At 37.0% G+C, this 26,362-nt stretch overlaps 1 protein-coding gene across 1 annotated transcript in view; it reads right to left on the minus strand.

Annotated features, from left to right (window-relative positions):
* NKAIN2 (sodium/potassium transporting ATPase interacting 2) overlaps nt 1-26,362 on the minus strand; it is a 569,846-nt gene that overhangs the window by 240,187 nt on the left and 303,297 nt on the right. The window contains exon 3 of the mRNA XM_067293778.1: nt 21,712-21,792. Within this exon, the coding sequence (XP_067149879.1) occupies nt 21,712-21,792 (81 nt within the window). The remainder of the gene's footprint in view (nt 1-21,711; nt 21,793-26,362) is intronic.

The following is a 26,362-nucleotide window of genomic DNA, read 5'->3' on the forward strand; positions in this document are numbered from 1 at the left end:
TCCAGCGAAGGGCCACAAAGATGATTAGGGGACTGGAGCATCTCTCTTATGAGGAAAGGCTGCGAGAGCTGGGCCTGTTTAGCTTGGAGAAGAGAAGGCTGAGAGGAGATCTTATCAATGTGTACAAGTATCTGAAGGGAGGGTGTCGAGAGGATGGGGCCAGACTCTTTTCAGTGGTGCCGAGCGACAGGACGCGAGGCAATGGGCACAAACTGAAACACAGACACTTCCATCTTAACATGAGGAAAAACTTTTTCACTGTGAGGGTGACAGAGCACTGGAACAGGTTGCCCCGAGAGGTGGTGGAGTCTCCTTCTCTGGAGATATTCAAAAGCCGCCTGGATGCAATCCTGTGCAATGTGCTCTAGGTGACCCTGCTTGAGCAGGGGGGTTGGACTAGATGATCTCCAGAGGTCCCTTCCAACCTCAGTGATTCTGTGATTCTGTGATTCTGTGATTCTGTATTTTTAAATGCTGAAAATGGGGGAAATGCAAAATGGGGGGAAATGTAAAATGCTCTTTCTGTTGTCTTTTTTTTTTTTCTTGAAAATTCAGTATGTCTTTTCAAGGACTGTTTTCAATGAAATTGAAATGCTTAAAGAAAAGATTGGAATCCATTAAAAGCAGAAATGTTTCACATGCAATATTATTTCCACTGCATTTACTGGAATATATATTTATTAAGATTTTATGGTGGTTGTAATGCTGATCATTACAAATATTTCATCTGGATTAGAACATTAAATTTTCAAAAATTATCCTTCTTTCCCAAGAAAACACAATACATATTGCTAACTCGGTTCAGCTTTAACTGAACAGAGTTTCACTTAAATTAGTGTAAACTAGTGATAAACCCAATTAAGTGTGTTCATATCACAGTAGCTGCAGTAGAATAATGCAACTGATTTAAAAAATGGCTTCTGGTTAACTTGATGCAGTTATTGTTCCTATATTAGCTTTCAGACAGAAAAAAATATATATATTATTGTGGATCCAACAAGGCTCTGAATTGTTTTAGTGTGCATGCAGAAACTCTCACTTCTTTAGTGAAGTTTCACTGTGCTAATCCCCTTGGAATGCAGCATTTATCACCTACCAAACAAGTGTAAAATATTTCAGTCCAAGAGGATTATCACCGCTGTCTTCCTCTCTGCTCTACTGGAGCAGAAGAGGAAAGGGAGGGAAGGTAAGCAGGGTGATTCACCAGCTACAAAAGGAAAAACAAGTAAATACAGATAATTCCTAAATAATTTTGGCCAGCTGTGTTTGCCCTTCATTTTTTTCTGTTTTTTTTTTAAATTCAGGTTTTAAGAGGACAATATTTACAAGCAACAAATTAAAACATGTCATATTTCCAGAAAACGAAGATCAGGGGAACCGTAGCCGAAGCTGAAACCACAGCCCTGATACTGTGAGTATAACACATACAGGAAGAAAATATTCTTTACTCCAAGAAGTTGTGCCAATCATTCAGCTTCCCATACAACCATTCAGGCACCCCTGTTTCTTCCTCTTGAACAACTTTATTCATTCTTTTTGATATAGATGAACAGAACTGAACACAGTAGTTAATATTGGGGCGCACTGTGAATTTTGACAATAATATAATGGTATTCTCTGCTGGGTGCTCTGCTCCTTTCCTACCATATCTTCACATTCTGCTCGTTTTTTCAGTGTTGATGAGCACTGAGCTGATGCTTTCAGAGAACTATTCAAAAGATAGATCTTTTTCCTAAGTGGTAAGAGCTAATTTAAAGCCTATCACTGTATATTTATCATCAGGGTCAAATTGTCCTATTGGCACCGCTTCGTATTTATTGACATTTAATTCCCTCTGCCAGTTTATTGTTCAGTGTTGCAAGATTTGTCTGCAATTCTATTGAGTCTCTTTTAGCTTTGACTAACTTGAATCATTCTGTATACTCAGCCATTGCTGTCACCTCACTTTATTCCTCAGTTTTCCTTGACCAACTTTGAACATGCTGAACAGCAAAGGCTCCTGCACAAATACTATTAGGATCCATTAGTAAGTTCTTCCCACGTGAAATATTATCTTTTTGTTTTCTGTCTTTTGTTTCCTGTACACTTATTGATTACCAGGCAACATCCTATTACAAAAAAAAAGAAAAAGTAAATTAGCACATGTTACTGACAGAACATTACAGCAAAATCTCTGGCTTTCTGTCCAGTTGAGGACATCTGCACCACTGGAAATAACATCACTCGCACTGTGTGGTTCCCTCCCACAAGAAGCCCTTTTGTCTCCTAGATGGGTACTTGTAAGCGTAGGTCATGCTGGGTTGAAATAGAATTCTGTTTTTCTGTTTTTCTGACATGGCTTCCCTTTACTGTTAGTTATAATGAATCAATTAACGCTTACGTTTTTGTAATTGATAAAGGTCCCATACCCTTTCTGTTAAAGTAGAGGTGTCGGCCTCTGCATTATGGTAAATGTTCAGAATGATATAATGACATTCTGCATATCTAAATTGTTCTTTTTGGATAGGATATTCTTCTCTTCTTCTCTGATCTCCTAAAAGTGGTTGTGCATGCTTCCACCTTCAGTTATTGCTATGTTTCAGCTATGGCTGAATTGCTTCCTATATCTACTGTTCACAAATTTCCTCGGGATAATTCCAAATGTAAAGTGATGCCTCAGCATAAATCGGACATCTTTTCTTGAGAATCTTAAAAAAACAACCTAGCTAGACTTCATTTCATGACATAGAAATGAATATGAAAGTTTCTTTATGCAAAGTGATTCCCAGTAGTTTTTGTCAGGGACAGTCACCTTTTCTGTGGTAGAATATGACACTTTAAAATATGACAGAAACTTTCAGCGTATCAGTATTCCTTTAAATGCATTGCAGTTTGCACTTAGTCTTTATGATTTAAACCAGAATATTTGCCTCAGGAGGCTAATGTTTAAGTCAGTGATAGATAGCTTGCATAAACCCTGAAGTAAATATAAGTTAACAGATAAATGAAAAACCTTTAAGCAATGGTCACTGAAATCCTACAAGAAAATGGATCAATTTATGATCTTCCTTTTCCCCATTTCATCAGGGCCACAAGAAATGAAACACAGATACAAAGGTTCATTTAGACTGGCAGGCTGCAACTTGACCAGTTTTTATCTTTCAGTGGATGAAAATACTCCATTTCCAGGAAAATATTGATCAATAACTTGGACACACTGAAATATTAATTCCCCTGGTGGCACAAAGCCAATATTCAGGTTATCCCTTCCTACTAACTTCTATGAGCTTGTCATCCTCTGAAACCTCTTTCCATCATTCATTTTCTCATAAAAAGAACTGAAAATATTATGGAAAGATCTCAAGCCTCCATTTCTCCATCCATCTTCCAAGCCCCTTCTCCATATCTATCCTGAAGCTGATATTTTGTCTTCTCATGTGAATTTAACAGTGATTACTAAGAGCAAGAAAGCCTCAGATCTCATTTCAATTACTGAATGACTCCCTCTTGAATTGCTCACGTGAAATCTAAAACAGGGCATACAGCATGCTTTGAGGATGCCAAAAAAAATAAACAGTTTTTTCTTGATGTACTGATAATCTCAATGACTTCTGGCTCTTGAGGTATCAGGAAATAACTTAGGAATACTGAGAGATTTATGATTAAAAATAATGGTGGTAGACAATACAGACGTTAATTCTTCATTTCTTCTTTATTGTATGTTTGTAGGGCTCGAAAACTTTCAAAATCACTGGTAACTAGTAAAAGAAGGTATAATCAGGACTGCACTTCATTCATATAAAACATATTGAATTGTTGATATGTTCTCCAGACCACTTACTAAGAGCCCAGACAAAAGAAATCATTACAAGTATTCTGCCATACACTTCCTACTAATATTTTTTCACTGACTCTTATGAGTTAGTGACCAAAACCAAGGAAATAATATAAATATATGCATGCATATTTCAGGAACCCTGAAATAGTTCATTTTTGTATCCGTGATTTTACAGGTGAGTTCTTTTTTCAAACGATATGGAAAGAAGAAGCAAAAGTGACGAATCTTGTCTTCGGTTTCTCCTTATCTTTCATATTGTTCTCATCAGCTTCTTAAGGAAAGCAAATGCCCAGTAGCTTGGCAAATTCAATATGCTCATCTAATCTAATTGTATTCATCTAATCAGTAAAAAGAAAATTACTTTTGGACCAAACAGACTGCCAGTCATTATGTAGTGGAATGAATAATTCCTAATGAGAAAGTAACCTAGAAAAGCCATTTCTTCCTATAAAATTTTATAAATAAGTTGCATCACAAAAGTTAGCAGAAGAAAGGTTAACATTTATTGACTGGTTGTCATTACCTATAGTCTGTAATTTCACTGAGGCAGGGAACAATTCATATATTCAAAAGCTTAATGGGACCCATTTCTATGAAGAAGGTTTCTAGCAATGCAGCAATATGAACAGGAGGACTACGCATGGTGAACCATTAGAATAAGGTATCTCCACTTGTACTGGGAGACACTCGAGAAATACTGCGTTTAACCTCACTGTGGTGCTGTCCTTCTCATGCAGGCAACTGCAGTTCTCTCTGTTTTACAGCAGTAAGAACTGAGAGGCAGAAGTTGAGGCAGAAGCCCCTATTTACAGGAAATCTTTGTCAGAGCTGAAAAATGGACCCAAATCTCTCAAGGTTCAGTTCAGTGATTTGAACAAGAAAGTCAGGTTCCTCTTCTGCTGTTAAATAACTGGCTAATTGAGTGAGCAGATGATATTTAATAGATTAACAAATGTTCACTTCTTCACGTACAGATTCACAGCACTTGCACATCTTTTATATTCCAAGTTCACTGAAATATGAAAGCCAAAAGCAAAACAGAACTTATACTATTACTAATATGTATGCTCCATAACATGATTTCCATATCAATGAAACTAAAATCTTCTTGTCTATTATGAAATTGATTTGATGTGCAGGATTCTCAAGACATCATCATGCTTTTAGGGAAAAAACTTGTCACTCTGAGAAGCTGTTGAAAAATCTATGTCAGCTCCTGGCCTCATTTTAGTCAATTGAAAAACATGCATTGACTTCAATGGAGACATGATTGCACCTGAAGTTTCTGTTCACTAAAAAAAGGTCAGAACTAATTAAAAAGCTGAAATAACAACCACAGAAATTCAGAAAGACAGACTCTTCAAATTTTTTACTATTTTAGAGTAGTGCGCCTGCATTCAATCCTGAGGGTCTGTAACAAAATTGCTAATCTATCAAATTTTGTGTTCTCATAAGATTGTAAGATGATAAAAGACACTGACACTGAGTTTGCCAGAAGAGATCCCACTAAATCAACTTTCCTTCTTCACCTTTGACAGGTTCATTGGCTGTGTTGGTTTTGAGGAGTGGAACAGTAGATGGGACATATCTGATGTTTTTCAGGCTTCTGACACTTGGCCATGTGTCATCACTTATACACAAACCAAGAAAATGCAGAATGGATGTAAATCACCAAGCAAAAAATGCACAGCTGGTTTAATACATGCTCCCCAAAAGCCTTTATCACTGTTTGGCTGTTAATTTGAGAAAGGGTTTGAAGCAGAAGCAGGGTGTCCCCTCCAGGTCCAACTCTATTAAATATTTTCATGAATGATTTTGGCAATAGAATAGAATACTTTTTATATCATGTTGAAGAAGGATAGTAAACACTTCAGAGAGCAAAACTGGAACCCAAAGAAGCTCATCAAATTGAAGAGATGACCCAAGAACAACAAGGTGAATTAAATAAAGACAAGAGCAAAGTACTACCTGTAGGCAGGAGAAATCAAACAGATTGAAAGTGAGTAACATTCGGCAAGGTAGGAAAATATGGCAAAAAGAATTGCAGGAGTTTATAACAGTGACTCAGAAATGAGAATCAAAACTGTACTGCTGTGCAAAACCTAGGCAATATAATTCAGTAAGCTTTAATAATAGCTTTATAGATAAAATATTATAGGTCCTTATTCTGCTCTACTTGGTGCTCATGAGACCTCAGCCAGAATTTGATTTTGGATACTGCATGTTACAAAAGGTACAGACAACATGAGAAGAATCCACAGGAGAACAAGAAGAATAAGAGACTTAGAAAATATGATAAATAAGGAAAAGTGAAAGAAATGGATCTGCTCTGCCTAAAAAAGGGAAAAATGAAAAGTCAGCATGTTAACAGTCTTTCAACATGTAGATGGTAGAATAAAGAGCCCATATTTTATGCCTATTCAGGATAGGTCAAAGAAATTCAGTAAAATCATTTTGGCAGGATATTGGGAAGAACTTCCTGTATGTAAAAACAGAATATTTGGTAATGATACAGAATCCATTTTATTAGTTTTAAAAGAATAATTTAGCTAATCATGTGTTAGGAACAGATTAAATATTCTTATTCTTTCCTACATACAAGCAGTATTATGGGGACATCTCTTCCAGCTTTATGTTTCTATGGTTCTACTACAGGGAGCTTAGGATCACCTAAGTAGAGGAGCAAAACAGGCAAAACATTCCGGACTGGTACCTATGTCTTTCTAAATATGTCAGTGGCATATGAATATGTAATTTGCTTATTAAACACTGTTTATTCCTAATGATAAAGTAAATCATCATGCCAAAGCTTTTTAAACTTAATACAGTGTCACAGGACTTTCTGTGTATAAAATACAGGATTTCCATATTTCTACAGATTAATATTTAATTCCGCAGAATAAAATAAAATACTTACTTGCTCAAGGACTCATGTATTCAACAGGTTGCCTTTTCCCCCTTCTTACCTTATCTAACATGTACCCTGCAGCCCATCACAAAGAAAATACTACAGAAAAACAATAGACATTAATAAAAATATACACTAAATTTTTAAGTAGGCTTAATATATATCCCTTGCTTAGCATGGTAAATATCCAGACCAGATCTTTTACTTTGAATTTTTCATGCAGTCTATCCATTTTTATTATTTTGAGTGTCTTCTACAGCGCTAATGAATATAGAGCCACAAATTCTTGACATTTCTCTTTGATTTGAAACATGGACCTACTTCACTTGCTTTTTAAGGACCTCCATTTTTGAAATTCAACCATTCTATCCTCTGAACTGAAAACCTAAGTGCTTGTTAATCATTTGCATGTTGGTAGTTGACATGACTTTCTGTATGAGGTTTTCCAAACAGAGTGCCATTGTTTCATGGACATGGTAGGCAGGTTTTCAATTTATTTCATGTGCAGCATCACTAGCTTACTCTGAAACAAAATGATAATCAGTGAGGGAGGAGAATCAAATAAACTATGCAACCTCCAAGTCAAAACATGAAGCAGTTTTTCTGTATGTTTATAAATGAAAACTCTGCCATTGCCATTCTTTCTTCTTTTCTTGAAGATAAATCTGTTGAAAATCAATAGATGCAGGATTTGCAAAAAGGCATAATGAATTTATGCTAAAACTTAAACCCCACTTTCAGAAATGACTAAAAGACTTACCACTCAAATTCCAATTTAAATGCAATTTAGACTCCATGGCACCAGATTTTTAAATATATTAGAAGCTTGGTGTTAAAGTAAGACATCCCTTTGTGCTTAACTAGCATGAATTCAGTGGGCGATAGGCACTTAGGGTTAGATTCATCCCATTTAACTTTAGTTGTCTAAAAGTCAGGTATCTACTCTAGGCAGTCTAGGCAGAGAAGTAGGACTTTCCAAAGAGTGATTCAACCCATCATCAGATAGCTGTCTAGAAAAACAGTGTAAAGAGGAGGAGTGAGAGGGAAGGAATGAAGAATTACATATGGGAAGGAGCATGTTACATGGGCATGGGAGGAAGGCAGCACACAGCAGGACATTCTGCTGAGAAGGCCTCTGAGCTGACACAGAGGTTTGCTGGTTTCCCTGAGCCCATATTTTCATGCCTATAGCTCTCTATCTTAAATCAATAGCAGATAATCTGAATATTATTTGCAAAGAACTTCATTTTTACAGTGTGGGTTGTCTAAGGCCCAAGTTATATGTGAGATAATACTTGAATTATATACAAATTGCCGCTAATGTTTGTAATATTTTGCTTTATCCCTTTATGAGACAGGGAAGAGAAAATACTTGAGACTTACCAACTTTGAATGTGTGTTTCTTCATGATGAGAAACAAGGGAGTATTGTTTTACACAGCACACAATGATACCAGCATAAAAAATTATATTACTTTTTATATATTCTTTTTACTGGATACATTTTTATGCTTGTGAAAAGCAGAACTGACAACATTGCCTAAAGCTAAACAGAGTGGGTACAGGAATCAAACAAATTCCCCATGTAAAGTCTTTCAGTAAACTTTTCATATACTGGCAGCATTATACATTTCATACTCTGCAGAACCTACCATTAACTCTATGTACTGTGTGATATAGACAAATGTCCTCTAATGGTAAATTAGAGATCATTAGACTCATTTTCACTTTGGAATCTGAATCAGGAGAAGTACAATTCCTCCTGAAGGTTCCTTGCCAGAAATGTAACTTTAAAATTAAGTCTTCAAAGTCTGTTTTAAGTTCCTGGTTTCACAATGTAGAAAGGAGAGACTTCTTGAAACAAATCCCAATTATTTCAGATTTGTATTTTACACTATCTCTAAGTGTGAAAACCCAAGAGTCTGGCAATTATCATTATATTCTCATTCCTGTAGCAGGTTGTATATGCTAATGAAGGGAAAAAAATCTAATTATATAGTATCATAGTCTGTTGTTAGTAAGCACTTCTGTAACCTCTTTTTACAAACAGCTCATAACTTTTTCCTTTATTAAAAATTAAAAACACAATATCTAAGAAGGCAAACGCAAGAGCAGAAGTTGTCATTTTAGGAAACATCTAATTCTCTAAACCCCATCATTTTTTGTCAACCATAAAAAACGCACCATTAGAAGCACACAAGCTTTCTGATTTTATATAAATTATGCTAGACTCTGTATCCTGTGTTGAGTTGAAATTACTTATGTGATTGACATACTTCCACACCATCCACAAAGGCACCGATAGTATTTGGCAAGAAGGATAGGAACTACTCAAGACAGACTAACTAGAAGAAGACAGGATATGTGTGTACGATGAAAAGCAAGGTATCCATAACACAAGAAAACATCTGATGAAACCAAAAGAAATAAAATAAACAGGGGCCAAGAATAATGTTTGTTATTTTGTAGAATTCATGCCCTTAATGATAATAAAGGAATGAAAAAAATAATATTAAAGAAAAAGAAAAAGAATCAGACACATAAATGCTTATATGTGTCATTAGACAAAATGGAAAACACTGATCAAATATATATGTACATTTGCTTCTCAATAAAAGCAAAGGTTTTTAAGCTCCAAGGCTTAAGAAGAAACTTTTCTAATGGAGGAATTTCTTTCAGTATTACCCATAGCAATGGTTCTTATATAACTATATGAACACCTGGAATTAACTAGAGCTTGGCAAGGGACAATGTTATAGGGAACCTTAGTGTAACCCACTATGCCAATTTTTACATTATTCTTATGTAAAAACTTCTAGTTTCCATACTTTACATTACCTAGATTATACCTGTTACACAATGTTTAATGATGCTTTGTTAATATTTATATTATGATGTCACATGCAGCATATGAGAGAAAAAAAACACCCACACAAACATGACGTTGAATGTTTTAATGAGAAAAAAGGGATTAAAAAAAAAACAAAGTCAAGCATTGAGAGAAACAAGTACATTCCAACTACTTCACTTCCCCACCAAATTAATCCCCATCATTGCTGGTGGAGGACAGATCTTTTTTAGTTGGGTTTTTAGAACATCTGTGGGAACAAGTGGAAAACACTATGAATCAGATGCGTGTGGTTACAACAGGCAGGGAAGTTCAGAGTTACAACATTTGGTGCATTCTGTAAGTGGCAATTAAAAAGAAATACGTAAATGAAACCGTACTTTAATACAGTGTTTTCCCATACCTCCAAAGCAAAATAAAACTGGTCAGTTTAGCCGAAACCAGCTAGAATACATTCGAACGCCCTAAAAACAACTCCTGAGGAATGGGCCAGCAATGATAGTGCAATGCCAGGATTACAAAGAGTGTTCAGCTTTAGCAATCTGAGTGAGGAAAATGGCGGAGTGACAAATATAAAATTCCTGAGAAAAGAGAGAAAGAGGGAGACAGAATTTACTATTCTGCATCTGATTGGAAGCCCCAGATGGGAGCCTTATATAGACAGGGAGAGCCTTTTGCTTTTAAGATATGGCTAAAAGACTGACAAATCCAACATCTTCTTTTTTCAACTGAGTAGTAAGGTATGTCTAAATTACCTTTAGAGGAGGAAACATTTTGTTTTTCACATAGTTTTAAGCTTAGATGAGTACTCCAATCTTACTCTCCCTCTACACTGCAAACAGCAGTTTTTCTATAAAAGGGTTCATTGGGAGTTTAAAGATACTGGTGAGATACTCAGACACAGCACGTTACTGATCACCTCGTTATTGCTGAATTAGCCAACTATTGTAGGGTGGAAGAAAAATAGCCTGAGTTATACTGTGGCCTGCTGAAGAGTAGGCTTTTAGACTGAAACCCACAATAAACCACACTTTTGTTCAACTCATAAGGTTACTTAATCAGTCAAGTCCAACCCTCAAAACACAGAATCCAATTTCTTTCGCAGAGGTGTTCATGGTAGTCTGATAAGTGGCATATAATGCCATAGTATTGCAGTCTACTGCTGAATAGATAGGATGCCCCTTAAAATTAATGTAATTGGAATAGCAGCTGCAAGTTTTGAAAACATAAACACCAGAATGAACTTGGACTCTGGGAATAAATTCACAAAGGTACTCATTGCGTTTAGTGGGTTATTAGAAAAGAAGATCAAATACTTTTCACAGCTAGCTTTCATTCAGAGCATATGGAATCAACAAAACAAAACAAGCTGAGTGAGCTGTCAGCTACAGTGTAACAACACTGAAGTCAATGGGATTGTGCCAGAGAATATTTTTTCTGATTTATTGAGGACAGTTAATAGAAATTCATCATCAAATCCTACAGAATTCTCAAAACTGATATTAATTAATTCACTTATCCGTATACCACCGATCACTGTCTTTCAGTGGCAGTTTTGGAAACATTTGTTTCATTGTAAAGAAGAAAGGAAGAAAAGAAAATAACACTTACTAATATCTGGGATAAATTAAGCAGAGTGCATAATGCATCTGGATGCAGAATGCATAGCATGACTCCAAGGCTAGGGTAGACATTCACTTTCAAACATTTGTGGCAGTTTAAAGCTATTACAGCCTCTTAGCTATTGGCCAGTGTCCTCTGTAGGATCTCGCTCCCCTGCTCCATTGCAAAGTGGGTGGGTGGGGGAATATATTTTAGGTGGCTGCTAGGAAGGTTTCAAGCAACACTTCTGTATTTTAGCCCAGAGACAGACTGTGAATGTTCAAGGGCTTCAATGCTCTGGCAGGGCTGTGGCAAGGGGACGCTCCCGCAGAAGGCAGCTGCAAGCAAACAGGGAGGATTATAAGATTATGAACCACTGTAAGGGATGACAAGCCACTGCAGCCATTTTCAACTTATGACCTCATGCTGTGTGAGCTCGTTGCTACCATTGCAGCAGTGAGAAAGAGTGAAAATGACACTGCGCTGCTCTTTGGCTGCATGAAAGCTGGTCTGTGGAATGGGGACAATATTAAGCAGAATCAGAAACAGGAGAGTACTTCACAGCTCACGTTGCTTTCCCAGTTTTAATAAATACCCATTCAGATGTGAAAAGATGTTGAAGGCAACACAGAATTTTTATTTCCTACTAGATTAACATTGAGGTAAATTTCAGTAGAGCAATTTTCAGTGACATAAGGATCTGGATGGTTTCCTTCAAAAATTCCAATTAATACAAACCTCCTAGGAAACTGTACGGACTTAATGTTGTTAAGAAGTTTCTGGCAGACCCTGGTTCACAAGATGAAGCTTCTCTGATATATTATAATTCAAAGGGCAATTATTTACTTACATTTAGAGGAAAATGTAAATGTGGAGAAAGTATATTCTAAACATTGTGCCTACATTTAGATCAACAAATAGTTAAGGAGTATTTTAAAGCATTGCATATGTAATCAAAAAGAATAATTGATGAAACAAAAAGATGACACCATGACTCAGTGAAATTTAACTAAGCTCAGAGAGTGGAAAAGCAGAGCATACTCTCATCATTGCTGTAAGATACCCACTGTGAAGTAAAACAATTTTTCTTTAAAATGTGCATGATGAATGAGAGAATTTCCTTACATCAACACCGAACTGCATTCTCTGTGACTTCAGGCCCAGCAGGGCAGTGCCCGTCAGTGGGGGTGTTAGTTCCAGGGGAGCAATCTTGGCAGGTTGTCGCACAGTACCTGGTTCTTATTCTGAGATATCCCACAATAAATATGAGCTTGGATGGGATTCGTTGTTCCTTAATTTAGATGTCTGAAGGTTAAATGAGTTGCTTCCCCCTCCTTATTTTTATCACATAGTGAGGATGTTTTCATACGCTTCTCCATAGAGAAGCAGGTGCTCTGGCAGCCTCTCCAGCTTTCTATGGTAAATCACCCTTATGCCCTCTTCCTTAGCTGCTTCTGTAGCCTGATTTATATACCCACAGGGAAACTGCTGTCTCTGAGAGGTGTAGAAAGCACCCCAGAAGAGCTGTAGAAGCAAACAGGCTTTCTGTAGCTATGAGTTTCTGAGCATTTCCCTCACTGGAAATAAGTTTTTCTTCTAATTTTCCATTTTCACCCAAATCAACAGTTTTCCCCCTTGTGCCTTAAACAAATATTGAAATTCTGACAATGGTACACTATAGCATTTGAAGGTGATTTGCTTAAAGAGGGATATCAGGAAATGCCACCCAAGTAAAAGTAGGGCTTTGTGTCACTCGGCTATCCATCCTCACAGGGATTCTCTACTGAGAAACATGGGGAAAACTTAATGAGAAAATTAAGAAAATCCAGAGACCATGATAAGTTCAAAAGATATATCACTGCTTTTTGCTTTCTCTCTGCAGTCTCCTATTTGTTGGTTCCCACTTCTTATTCTGTCTCTTCACATGCTATAAGACTATATATATGCCATTCAGGACAGTCCCCATTTATATTATACTTGTCTAAGACACGTAGTATAATGGCACCCTGATATCAGCTTGGGGCCACTAGATGGTACTGCAATATAATTGATAAATATTAAAAAGTAATCTCATAAATATATACTTTTTTTTTCCTGCAAAGTCTTGGCTGTAGTGTTTGAAAGACTTGCAGAAATTTCCATGGCACTGCCTTTAGATATCTACTATAACCTCCATATGACTGTGTTATATGCAGTTGTAAGGCATATGTTAATAATGTGCTTACCAATCTTAACAGAATAGCTAAGGTACTTAATACATGCATACATACATATGATATTTATATAATATTTACACATACATGTAAATTATCATACAATTATCATCTGATCAGTCACTGCACTTACTCATTTTTCAAGTACTCCTACATTAGTACAGCAACTATTATATATGGGAAAAGTGTGCATATATAAATCATAAAGTATGTGTATGTTTATTCATGAAGTCTAACACAAAACATACACCAGAATTTTAAAAGATAAACTTTGTACAATAAGCAAAATCTATTTCATATTTTTCCATACTTTGAATGATTTTCTACTACTATTTGCTTCACCATCAAGGACATGAAAAATTCTATTTTTATCTAAATGTTTTCTGCCATATGCTATGTCTAGAGTAATAAACAGTTCAAATTTTGTAATCAGTTATCTTCTGGCTGGTAAAGATCTTGAGGTTAAAAAATTGCTGCAAAGCTAAATTATCTGAAACCATAAGCATGCTTAATAGTATCTACCCATGAAACTACCCTCAAAATAACCTAACACCACTGGTTGCCAGCGCTATTTTCAATTTTCATCTGCTAGATATATGATCAAGCATGTCAAATCTGCCCTGAGTAAGAGAAGTGAAAAAATAAAGTCATTTACTTAAAACATTCTGATAGCTATTTTTCCAAAAACCCTGGTCAGATTTACTGCTCAAAGGCATTTACCTACAAAGTTAACCAGATGCTTTGAGTTGAAAACTAATTTAATTTCTCTGTTATCTTAACAGGACATCTGTTAAAACAACATCCAAGGAAGGTAATATGTTCAAAATTAAACATCCTGCAGGTTGTTTTATTAGAGTACGTGCAACATTGACATTTAACTGTTAACAACCACTGCCTTACAAAAATAATTAGTAAATGTGAAATCAAAGCAGTATAACAATTATACTAATGGACATGAACTAATGGAGAATGAACCTGTGCCTGGTGCAAGTTCAACCTTGTTGCCAAGTTCATTGTTTTGTTACAACTGAGTTAGACTGAAGATGAATGACCCATTTCTTTTGTTTCCTTCTTTCATCAGCTTCTTCCAGGTTCCAAACTGACCTTTTAAAAATCAGAGTATATTAGCTGCTTAAAGTATGCAGCAGCCATAGCCACCATGCCTTTTAGCACCATGAGTAACAAGCTCTGCAAATCATATCCTGAAGTAATTTGCATTATTGCAGTTAATTTGCACATGGATATAAACTGCATTTTGTGGCTAATAAGCATCAGTCCAAGCAGTGGCATGTGAAAGAGTGAAAGTCAGGTGCATAAGTGGATGAGTGCTGGCCAGTGTTGGGGTATTTAAGCAGGAAAATACTAGCAGATGCCTATTTCCAATGGGTCCTTATCATCTTTCTGGAGAAGATGGTGGGAATGAAGGGAACTGGTGGGAAGAAACACGGGCCCCACATTTTCTCCCACCCATCCCATTTATCTCCATCAGCAATGCAGGGCTGACATCATTTCTCTGTTAGCAGGAACTGTTAACAACTGTTACCACCTCTTTCTTTTCCCTTTACTATCATCCAATGGAAAAGGAAAAGAGTAGAGATGGACTGCACCACAGACACTAAAAGTCAGTCATATACAGCTAGTCTTGTTAGCATCTCAGGTCTCCAATGGAAAGATGGGCCTATCGGTGTCAGAAAGTTGTTAATGCATGAAATATCAGCTATGGATGGATTTCTAAACTGCTTAGTTCCTCTTTAAGATCCTTTCTGTCAGATGGTATGCCATAGTGCATGCATAGTGGTTGCTGTCTGGAGGCAGGAGAAGGGATTAGCAGTATCCTGAAGTCCCTTCTAGCCTTACTTTACCCTGAACTATGACCATGACTATGAAATCACTGATTTTAATCCCAATGTAAATCAGCAGTTAGGGGATCCCACTTTAATCTTTCTGATTTACATTTGTATTTATTACTCTGCTTTCATGACCTAGAAAACAGTCAAACTTGCAGTTTAGCTACAGAGCAGGTAATACCTGTAGGTAATAAAACAGCAGCAAACTCTCCCTCTAACCCTCTTTTTCTTCAATAGTGCCTCCTGCCTCTGAGCTGTATCCTTCCCCTGAGCTGTCTCCCAGCAAAGTTACTTCCTTCTGTGCCCTATTAGTTACCCCAGAGTCTTCACCAAAATTTGCTTAATCTTCCTTATTCATACCTACCTGTACTGGAGAGGGGAAAGAGTTACACATTTTCAGCATTTTATATGAGTGCGAGAGTTATATGCAATATTTTCAGTATTTCCCTAAAAACAATATTAGGCAACTTGAATGTCGGTGCAGTTTGAAATCTCTTTGAACTAAGTATTCTAAATTTTTTAATGTGTTATTACTTCTTCCAGATAACCACAGTAACCTTCATCTTTCTACATTTTACTTAAGCTAATAAATACTTTAACATATGTATGAAGATCCTTCATTTATCTTCCATAATAAAACATGCAAAATTGTGAAAAGTGAACTGATTATTTATTACACGATAATTACCTTTTTTTCCTGTGATCTGCACCATGCTGCGTGTGGTTGGAAATAGGAATTCAGTAAGGACAAAAAAAAAAAGACATTTTTAATTTCAGTGAAAAAACAAAGTGGGGGTTATAGGAAAGATGGAACATAACTGTTCTCAGAGGCACCCAGTGAAAGGACAAGAAGCAATGTCACAGACTGCAGCACAGGAAATTTCAACTGTATATCAGGAGAAAATTTTTCACAATGAGAACAGTTAAGAACTAGAAAATGTTGCCTAGAGAGATTGTGAAATTTCTATCCCTGGAGATTTTCAAAACTCGCCTGAGTAAAAGTCTGAGCAACCTGATCTAACTTTGAAGCTGGCCCTGCTCTGAGCAGGAGGTTGGACTGGGTGACCTAAAGAGGTGCCTACCAACCTGAATTAGCCTGTGATTCTGTGGGTCTAAGTTATCTTGTATCTGCCAGGTACTTGGGGGTGGGGCTGAGGAGGAGTAAATTAACTAAGAAACATTCAAATTTCCTTAAAACTTCAAGCAGGAAGCACTCTGATTACTTATTTTTATGTAGTTTACATTTTAATAGCTTCAGTATATTCAATTTTTTGTATCATACGCAATAATTTCACTTTTAAACACACTGTTGTCTTTCCTGTTCTTTCATGCTCCTCCTATTGGAACTCAGGGCAATATAGTAAAAGAAGCAAACTGAGTTGAATGCATATAGCAACAATTTATTTAGTGGAAGAGTACCATAGCTTGCAATGTGAAGCAGAAGAGAATGAAAACGGGGAAGGCCAAGATACAGAAAAAGGGGGTGTGAAGCCTGGAGGAACGACTGTAATTGGCTAGGCAAACAAAAGCACTGTGGAGGGTCAGTGCAGTGTGACTATGGAGAAGGAGCTGGAACAACGAAAGGCTGAAGGGGAGGGACCAACGGGTGTGCGTTGTCTGCACAGTGCTCACACTCTCAAACAAGAATAGGATTCAAAGAGCCTATAGGCCCATGGTGAGGTAAATGAATATTACTCAAACTACTAGGGTTCTGTACCAGCCTCTGCTATAGAATTCTTGCTTCATGCTAGATAAATCATTGCAACCAAATTTCAAAACTGATTACAAATTGTTTCTTGTATTCTTGATGTTCAGCTCAGAACCAGGAAGTCACATCTGTAGAATGACTACTAAAATCAAGAGGAACTGCATTTTGACATGGTGGTGAGCTACATACATACTGCCATGCTTAGGGTGTCTGAGTGCCATGCTACTGCACATAAGCTTTCATAATATTATCACATCTGTTTTCAGAGCAGAGTTGGAGTACAGGGTTTACTTGTATGAAATATGGAAATAAATCACATACTGACCAATAAGGAGAAAATAAAATATGTAATGGCCGTGCACAGTAAGCAACATACAATACTTTTTTTCTGCCCCTTTATCAAGCTTTGCCCAACTTCTGCAACACATGAAGCAGGCTCCTGCATGAAAGCCTCATTCACTTCCCAACACTAATTCATCTTTAAAATAGGCCATGCTTTACAGAGACTAAGGCAATGACTGTGAAAAAAAAATACAGTTATGACTACATAATTAAAGAGTGTATAAAAATGAATGTACAGAGAGAATTAAATTATGCTTATACAAGCAACCTTAATTCTGGCATTTCTTGCTTCTGGAGTGTCTGACTTTCAAACACCTAACTTTTGTGTCAAAAGACATATAAGTACAATCTTATGATTTAATACATTAAATGTAACCTTCATACGTTATTTGGTTAAAATAAAGAAGAAGTCAGAAGTATAAATAGAAACAAAGTCAATCGCAATGGTTAAAATGCTTTTTTTTTAAAGTGTGTTCTTGCTCACATTCACATAACACTGTAGGGATTGCAGCAAAGCTATACCAGAGCTCAACCAGGCAGCAGTGAGAGGAGAGCTCTGGTATCTGGTCGGATAGATAGGGTCACACGCAAGGTAGATAGGGTCACATAAAAGGAGAGCCAAATCGCTGGGATGAAGCTGGGAGCATGCGTGCCAGCAGCAGCTTTGGACCCCGAACCCTAGCTGGTCCTCATCCTCCAGCACCATGAGTCCAGCCTTCGCCTTGACTCCAGGTAACTGACAGCAGCGTCTGACAGATCACACTGGGGATGGGACCAGTGCAACCTCTGCCAGGCACCAGTAAATTTTTTTGCAGCAAATGTCTACACATTTTAAAACTAAAAATAGGAATCTGGTAGTTCTTATTCTGACACTTTTCAGCTTGGGGGGATCTACAGACATCATCAGTGTAAGTTTTTAAATGCCTTGAAGCAGGGGTGCTGTTTCTTCATTATATGAGCATCTGCAGCACTTTTTTACTGAGGGTCTTCATTCAGAGGTCATGGCTGAATCTCACAGAAGCAAATGGGAGCTTTGCCTGAAGAAGAAAGTCAAAAGAGCTAGACAGGCTGTTAACTTTTTGTTGATTTTGCTCCAGGATAGCTGAAGCTAGTCCCTTGTTTTCTACTTGTAAAAATTTCTTGATATTTTTAAAGAAATAATTGAAATATTACAATTTCTTACAGTTGCCTTCTATTATTTTTTCCTTTTCTGTTTGACTAGTGCACTTCAAATGTGACTCATTCAAGACAAGAGGTCATGTTTTCAGTATGCTACATGTTTGCTCAGCCACTGGCCAAAATAAATATTGCTACTCGGAGATCCTGAAAGCTAAAACTCATGCTTACATTGAGTATGGCAAATACCTGCAAGCAAAGCAACAAGGAGACTAATTAAATATTGCTGAAGAGTAAAACTGATAAGTAACAGTCTGAGAAGTGAGTTTTCTAGGCATTCATTCACAGATCCGCCTAACAATCAGGGAGAAGAGCAACGGTTTGCGCTTCCTCTTTGTTACTGACCTTCTGAGCCATAAATATTCTGATTTGCTGTGAAAGAGTGTCAGCAAAGGCATTAACCATGCCTCAAGGACAGAAAATACTTAGAGTATGATGCCATTTTCCACAACATTTATAAGACTCTATAATGTCATATAATGTAAACAGATTTGCATGGCTTTTCACTAATAATCCTTCAGACTCCTCAATCTCTTCAGAGATGATTATCCCATAGTTCTAAAATGTCTGACTCTTTACAGGGCCATATCACTGTAATAAGGAAAAGCTGTAAAAATGTCATGACCTCTGCCCCTAAGACTAGTTTAAAAAAGGATGAAGCTAGCATGCCTTTTGTAGTAAGATATATCAGCAATCGAAGTATGTCATCTCCACTACATTAGCAAGTCATGCTAGAAAAATAGATGTACATACACATAGAATAAAAGCTGTTCTAAAAACTTTCAAAAGAAAAGCTTTTCTTTTATTTTATTTCATAGAAAGCTATAAATTATACATATAAAAATAAACTATACCCAGCTGGACTATTATTAGGCTGTAATTTTAACCTATCAATTCCTAAAGCCATGCTGTGCAGTATCCTCTCTCATGGTTTACAGCCTCAGAGGCATCCCTCTGGTACTTGCCTAAAGGTTATTTTTTATTCTCTATTTAGAACCAATTCAGGCCTAGATCTTTTTTCAGACTCTACATACCATTCCAAACACAAAAAAAATACACTGTAGTATCATTACAAATGTGAAGTTGTGCTTATTCTCAGATGAAAATATAAATTATAAAGAAGATTCAGTGCAAGATGTGTGAATGTGAATGACAGATATAAAGCTAAAAATGATCCATTTTGTAACATACCGACCTCTGTAAAATAGTTGGAGCCTCTGAAAGACCTAGAATATAAGGATAAGTTCTATCCAGGCAAACAGTTGGGTACTTTTCCACTATACATATATTTCTAGACTCTAGTTCTTGCAGAAGATTTGAGCATCTGGGGAAGTTTTGATGTACCACACAGATGAAAGAGAGGAGAGGGATGTTCTGTGCGATTTGGTTAGACCTTTTGTAGCTGATGAGTCAAACTCTACCTATTTCTTAAATCCATTTTCTAGGTACTTTTCGTTTCCTCCCTCTCTTTACTAATGCTGTTGGTCCAATAACTAACTAAAGTGGAAGGAATATACTCTACTGGATATTTCAGGGTGGATTATATCACTAGAGCAAATAAATAATACCACTAAAGACCAAATAAACATCTCAATTGCATCCAAATATAAGCCTGTACCCCAGGGTTCATTGGAAACACTCTAGATCACACAGCCCTAGAATGAGAAAATATCAGTTCCAGAGATAGCACTTATTGGTGTTCTTAAACTGATTTTACACCCCTTAAAATACAGTGCTCAAACAGCTGCTTCTCCTTTTGCCTTTTCTTCCCACCCTCTTCGTCTTCCTCAGACACATCTCACAAGAAGCATCCCCAACGTTTGCTAATTAAGGAATGCAAATGGCTGAAACAAGCAGGTGGAAAGAGGATAGATATACCACCACACAACAGGTGTTGGACTTATTATATAGATTAATTCACTTAGCAATACAGAAAGCATTTTAACACCATAAAAGATATACGTGCAAGTTTCTGAATTTACTTTGTTTTTGCCAGACTCTTAATTAAATTGGGCCTGTCTGAAGGTACAAAACCCAGAAAGTGTAACATTGTTTTACCTGCAGAAAATTCTTTTAATACCCTCAGGAAATGAAATTATGATCCTTTTGAAATTTGCATCTTTTGAAGAAACAGAAGACATGGGGATGAAAGATCCCAGTCTCTAGTATTTTTTGCACTTTAGGGGTGATTTGAAAGAAAGTACTGGTAAGGAAGTATCTTTGCCTCATTTATTCTTCCTATAATTATGTTTAACTTTCTGCATCATAACATATCAGTAACTCACAAAGGATCACAGAATTACATCTGTAATTTACAGTTGGGTTAAACTGCCTTTAATCAGGAAAGGCAATTAAATATCTGAATCAAGAAGAGAAAGTGATCTTTTCAGAAGTGGGATTCCCCTTGATGGTCAGCTCACACCACTGTGAGCATAACTCAGCATGGACCACAACATTCAGACCTAGCTAAAACTCATAACTTTAATGAAACAATTTTTTACCCCTGCTAATCTTTTATCCCACAATTTGTCAGCTCTCTGGGAGCACCTTAGAAAGCAGGAGTATTGGATTGAGATAGAGGATCCATTTATATTGGATTATGAGAGCTTATTACCTACTGCCACTTATGTGTTATCACTTACGGTGTCAATAAAACCCTATAAATATGTTGTTCTTGAGAAAAAATATTTTTCTTATAGATTTTTACTATGTATAAGTCTTGAATCATAACATTCCTACTAGAACCATGGAGTTAAAAGAACAGTTACAGCCAAATAGCAATTTATTCTGGCACCTCAGTTTACATTTTAATTTAATGAAAGACACCTTGTTTTACAATTATTATGCTGTGGTATAAGACCCCTCGAAGGAATCCAGCTAAGTAATAGCAAGCTAAATGGTACAAAAGAAAGATATGTTTACCCTTGAGATGGCAATCTTCTGTATTTATGAAATCACTAATTAGTCTTTCTCATAAAGATGAAATTTGCTTTGCAGAATTACTGAGGGGGGGGGAAATATGTAATTTTCCATTAAAAGTTATATATCATTATTGTCGTGGGCATCAGAATGTATATATCTGTAATTGTCTAGGATAAAGGGTTCTAACATACCCAGAATACTCAAAATTTCCATCGTGCTATCCTCATTCTAACAACGTCAAGAGGATGAGTAAAACAGGAGTCTTTGCCTTTGAAATGGGACATGTTAACACAGCACTGATGGCTTAAATGTATCAGATGGTAAATTACCTTTGAAAGGTCCCCAGCCTCCAAGTAGAAGCAGATAACAAACACGTTCCATGTAACCCAGAGGACTAGCCAGACAGCATACTGTAGGAGAGAAAGAAAGAAACAATACATTATTCATTTTGCAATCAGCTGAGTTGAACTTAGTTCATTAGACCATTAGTTTAATCCAAGACAAAAACAGACTATAAATATGGTACATATGAATGTTACATGTAAAAGAAAATCAAGAATAAATTCTTTCCTTTCACAGACACAATCTAGTGTGACTTGATAAGTGTTCAGTCACACCAGAAAACCTATATCTGAGAAAACAGATGACAGACCTGAAATTCAAATTTGAAAATAATCTAGATCTTTTATTACTGCTCATATGGGAAATACTGCAATATCAAGAGAGACATGTAATATCAATTGTATGTGAGAAGTGCAGAGCTGTTTATTCAAATGGTTATTCAAATATAACTTACTAAATAACAAACTTATTGGAGTAGGTACTGGACTCTGCAATACTTGGGATTTAGTCTCAATAAAATACTTTTTGTTCATTATTTTACAGTTTTTCTAGAAAATATGGACAGTTTTCCCTAGGTCATGACAGCTGCCTCTATAAAATATTAGTGACATTCCAGACCATCATCCAAAATTATTCAACACCCTGAGGGCTAAACTGTATTTTAAATTGCCATTTTCTTTGACTTTTTTTTTTTTTTAATTACAGTGTATAACAGAAGTATTCATGCTTAAGCAATATCTGTTCACTGGTGGTTGTCTAATTTCTTATTTGCATATCTGATGTGAGTAATGGAATACATTTGTTTTCTCTCCTTCTGTCCACATATATGCCTATAGCTACTCTTTTGTATTCATAAGATCTTAAGTCCCAGGTCTGGAAACTACGTTTCCCTGTTGTAATGCTGGAGGATCCTCTACAGTAAAATCTGACCTGCTGTTGCTAGTCTTGCATAACGTTTATGCTTGAAAACTTCCCTTGACAAATTATTCCATCATCAAATAAACCTTAGGAACTACAGCCATTTTCTAATGACTGTTGTTGCTATTCTCTAGTTGTTCATGATTCAATTCTGTATGTTTTCTAATTTCATTCCATAGGCCCATGGCACTGCGTATGCATGAAATATAGCAAAAAAGACAAAACATTATTCCCTACCTATTTTAGCTGAAGGCTATTTCCTCCTTTTATATCACCAACCCCCTTTATCTCCAGTATTTACAGATGACTTCTTGTTTTGTTGTCTTTTCTCCAAGTTGTAATGACTAAATTGTTAGACTACCTTTCCAAATCATGTTTAACTTATTAAAAGTACATTTTTGGACTTCTCTTTATTATATCACCTTCTTAATAAGCAGACAAAATCACAGATGGTTGAGGTTGGAAGGGACCTCTGGAGATCATCTAGTCCAACCTCCCTGCTCAAGCAGGGTCACCTAGAGCAAGATGCCCAGGACCCTGTACAGATGGTTTTTGAATATATCCAAGGAAGAAGACTCCACAACCTCTGTGGGAAACATGTTCTAGTGCTCAGTCACCCTCACAGTAAAAAAGTTTTTCCTTAGATTCAGACAGAACTTCAGGGTGTTTCAGTTTGTGCCCGTTGCCTCTCGTCCTGTCGCTGGGCACCACTGAGAAGAGTCTGGCCACATCCTCTTTACACCCTCCCTTCAGATACTTATACACATTGATAAGATCCCCGCCTCAGCCTTCTCTTCTCCTGGCTGAACAGGCCCAGCTCTCTCAGTCTTTCCTCATCAGAGAGATGCTCCATCCCTTAAACATATTTGTGGCCATTCGCTGGACTCTCTCCAGTAGCTCCCTGTCTCTCTTGTATTGGGGAGCCCAGAACTGGACACAGCACTCCAGATGGGGCCTCACCAGGGCTGAGTAGAGGGGGAGGATCACCTCCCCTCGACCTGCTGACAATGCTCTGCCTAATGCAGCCTAGGATACCATTGGCCTTCTTGGCCTCAACGGCACACTGCTGGCTCATGGTCAACTTTGTGTCCACCAGCACTCCCAGGTCTTTCTCGGCAGAGCTGCTCTCCAGCAGGTCAGCTCCCAGCCTGTATTGGTGCCTGGGGTTATTCCTCCCTAGGTGCAGGACTCTGCACTTGCCTTGGTTGAGCTTCATGAGGTTCCTCTCTGCTCATCTCTCCAGCCTGTCAAGGTCCCTCTGAATGGCAGCACAGCCCTCTGGTGCATCAGCCACTCCTCCCAGTTTTGTATCTTTGGCAAACTTGATGAGGGTGCACTCTGTCCCTTCATCCAGGTCACTGATGAAGAAGTTGAACAAGACTGGACCCCGTACCGACCCCTGGGGGACACTGCTAGCTAGAGGCCTCCAACTAGACTTTGCACTGCTGATCACAACCCTCTGAGCGCTGTCATTCAGGCAGCTTTCGATCTATCTCACTGTTCACTTATCTGTCTCGCACTTCCTGAGCTTGCCCAAGACAATACTTTAGACTGTACATTATCTATCCCTAACAAAAATATATGATGGTCCATTTTCCCCGTTGTGAGATACTGTGCATATGATCCAGTAGAATAATCACCTTCTATGTTTTTGTCTTCTGTGAACTGAGTTTACTACTATGTGCAAATTTGTAGCAATTCACTAGCTGTGAATTAACTCTACTGCTTCACGTTCTTCACATTGCAATTTTCTGTCTCACCCTCTTAGTCTTTTAGGTGTTAATAGCTCTTCTTTACATGCACAGTATCTTGCATTTATCTACCTTGAATTGCATTCTGTTGACTTTTGCTTACTCCTCTAAATTCAGTAATAACCTGTGTGGTACTCCTGTATTTCTCTTAGAAGTGCTATTTTGCATCAGTTTAAGTCTATCATTCAGTATGCCATTTTCTACTTAATCTTCTAGATACTGTGAAAATACAATTCTATGCCTTCTAAGGAGATCTAAAGTGAGACTATATCCAACACGGGTAAAATTTAGGCCTATTCCTTTTTCTTATTTTTTGCAATTCATCAAATCATTGTCAACCAGCCTGACTGCTACATACCCAATATATTGTTACGTACCCAATATATAGATTTTAAAGAATCATGGTGAATATTGCTTTTATCTGCTAGAAACTAACTAATTTTAAAGGTTCAAATTGCTTTAGCCAGAAATAATTTTAGGCAGTGTAAACATACAGATTACATATACTTTATAGGGCCTTATTCCTGGACCATAGATCTGGTCCACAGATCACAGATTTATTTAGATTGGAAGGGACCTCTGGAGGTCACTTGGTCCAATTCTCTGCTTAAAGCAGGGTCAACACAGATCAGTTTGCACAAGGAATTGTCCAGTTGAGTTCTGAATATCTCCAGGGATGCAGATTTCACAGACTCTCTAATGCATATCTATTCTTTAAGGGTAAGACAGTAATTAGCCTTCAAAACACAGGAACTTAGTTCAGATTCACAGTCTTAACTCAGTTATATTTTTTTAAAAACTGAACCTTGAGCCATTAAATATATTGAACATTTCAGTTTTCTGTAGCTTGCTATTCATAGTACATCTGACTTTGCATGCAACATGGAGTGTCAGAAATGTGAAAACAAGAAAGAGAAACATTAATTCAGAGTCAATAACCTTAATTTGGCATTTTCTAACTTTTCAGTATTTGAACTTTGCTTTTTCATTATTTTAATACTTTAATGTTATTTACAAGAACAGATACACACTGATGGAGTAAATACAAGTGTTTCGTCTGATACACAAAGATAACTCTTTCTTAAAATGAAAATTCTAAACACTACATTTAGATCAGGGTCCCAAAGAAATGAGACTTAAACAATAATGATCCATCTGTGCTGTCTGTTTCCTTGGCATAACTTCTGAGCTCCTGGACAATTTTAACCAAACAGGACAAAAGGTCAGAAGTTTTAAAGATATTATTTATCAAAAGTTTCAGGAAAATAGGTGTACAAATGAGGAGAGAAACTCTACTAATATCTTCATAGAGAGAAAGGCTTATAATTTCATCTTTTATCAGTCGACACAAGGGGGGGAAAAAACATGGGAAAAAACACTGGAAACTAGGCTTCATTAGATCTGCTGTTCGTGGTGCAACTTGCCACATTGCATGTAAGCAGCAGCTGATTAAAAAGCTCCCTGTGCACAGCACATCCAGCAGAACATTCCAAGGCACTTTGGAGCTGCTTGTCCCAGCAGCAAGTCTTATGTTCACAGGAAGAAGCAAAATTTCTCTTTTCAGCTGTCTAGTCTATCACTGAAAAATGACAAAATTATCTGAGTTTTAGAAATATTCTTTTAATGAGCATCTGCTGTTATTGGACCACAGAAAAGGTTTTAAAATCATGTTTTAAAGCTGCTTCTTTTGAAATGTTATATTAAGTGTTGCTGCCTGAATTCTATGGATAAACACTGCTTATAATTATCTTGAAAAACAAGGACGCTTCTGCTTCCCACTGCTTCTTATTTCAGATGCTTCAGATCTAGCATATCTCTTATCTCTGGATCACATGCAGTCATAAATGCCTCTTGTTGTCTATGTGCTTCAGCAAATTGTTGTGGAAATTCAGCTCTGAAGGTCTGTGACAATGAACAAATCCCTCTGGTACTCTCTATTATATGTATCTAATTAGAAACACAATTTATA

Source organism: Apteryx mantelli, chromosome 3 (genome assembly GCF_036417845.1).
Source record: "Apteryx mantelli isolate bAptMan1 chromosome 3, bAptMan1.hap1, whole genome shotgun sequence".
Classification (NCBI taxonomy): Eukaryota; Metazoa; Chordata; class Aves; order Apterygiformes; family Apterygidae; genus Apteryx; species Apteryx mantelli.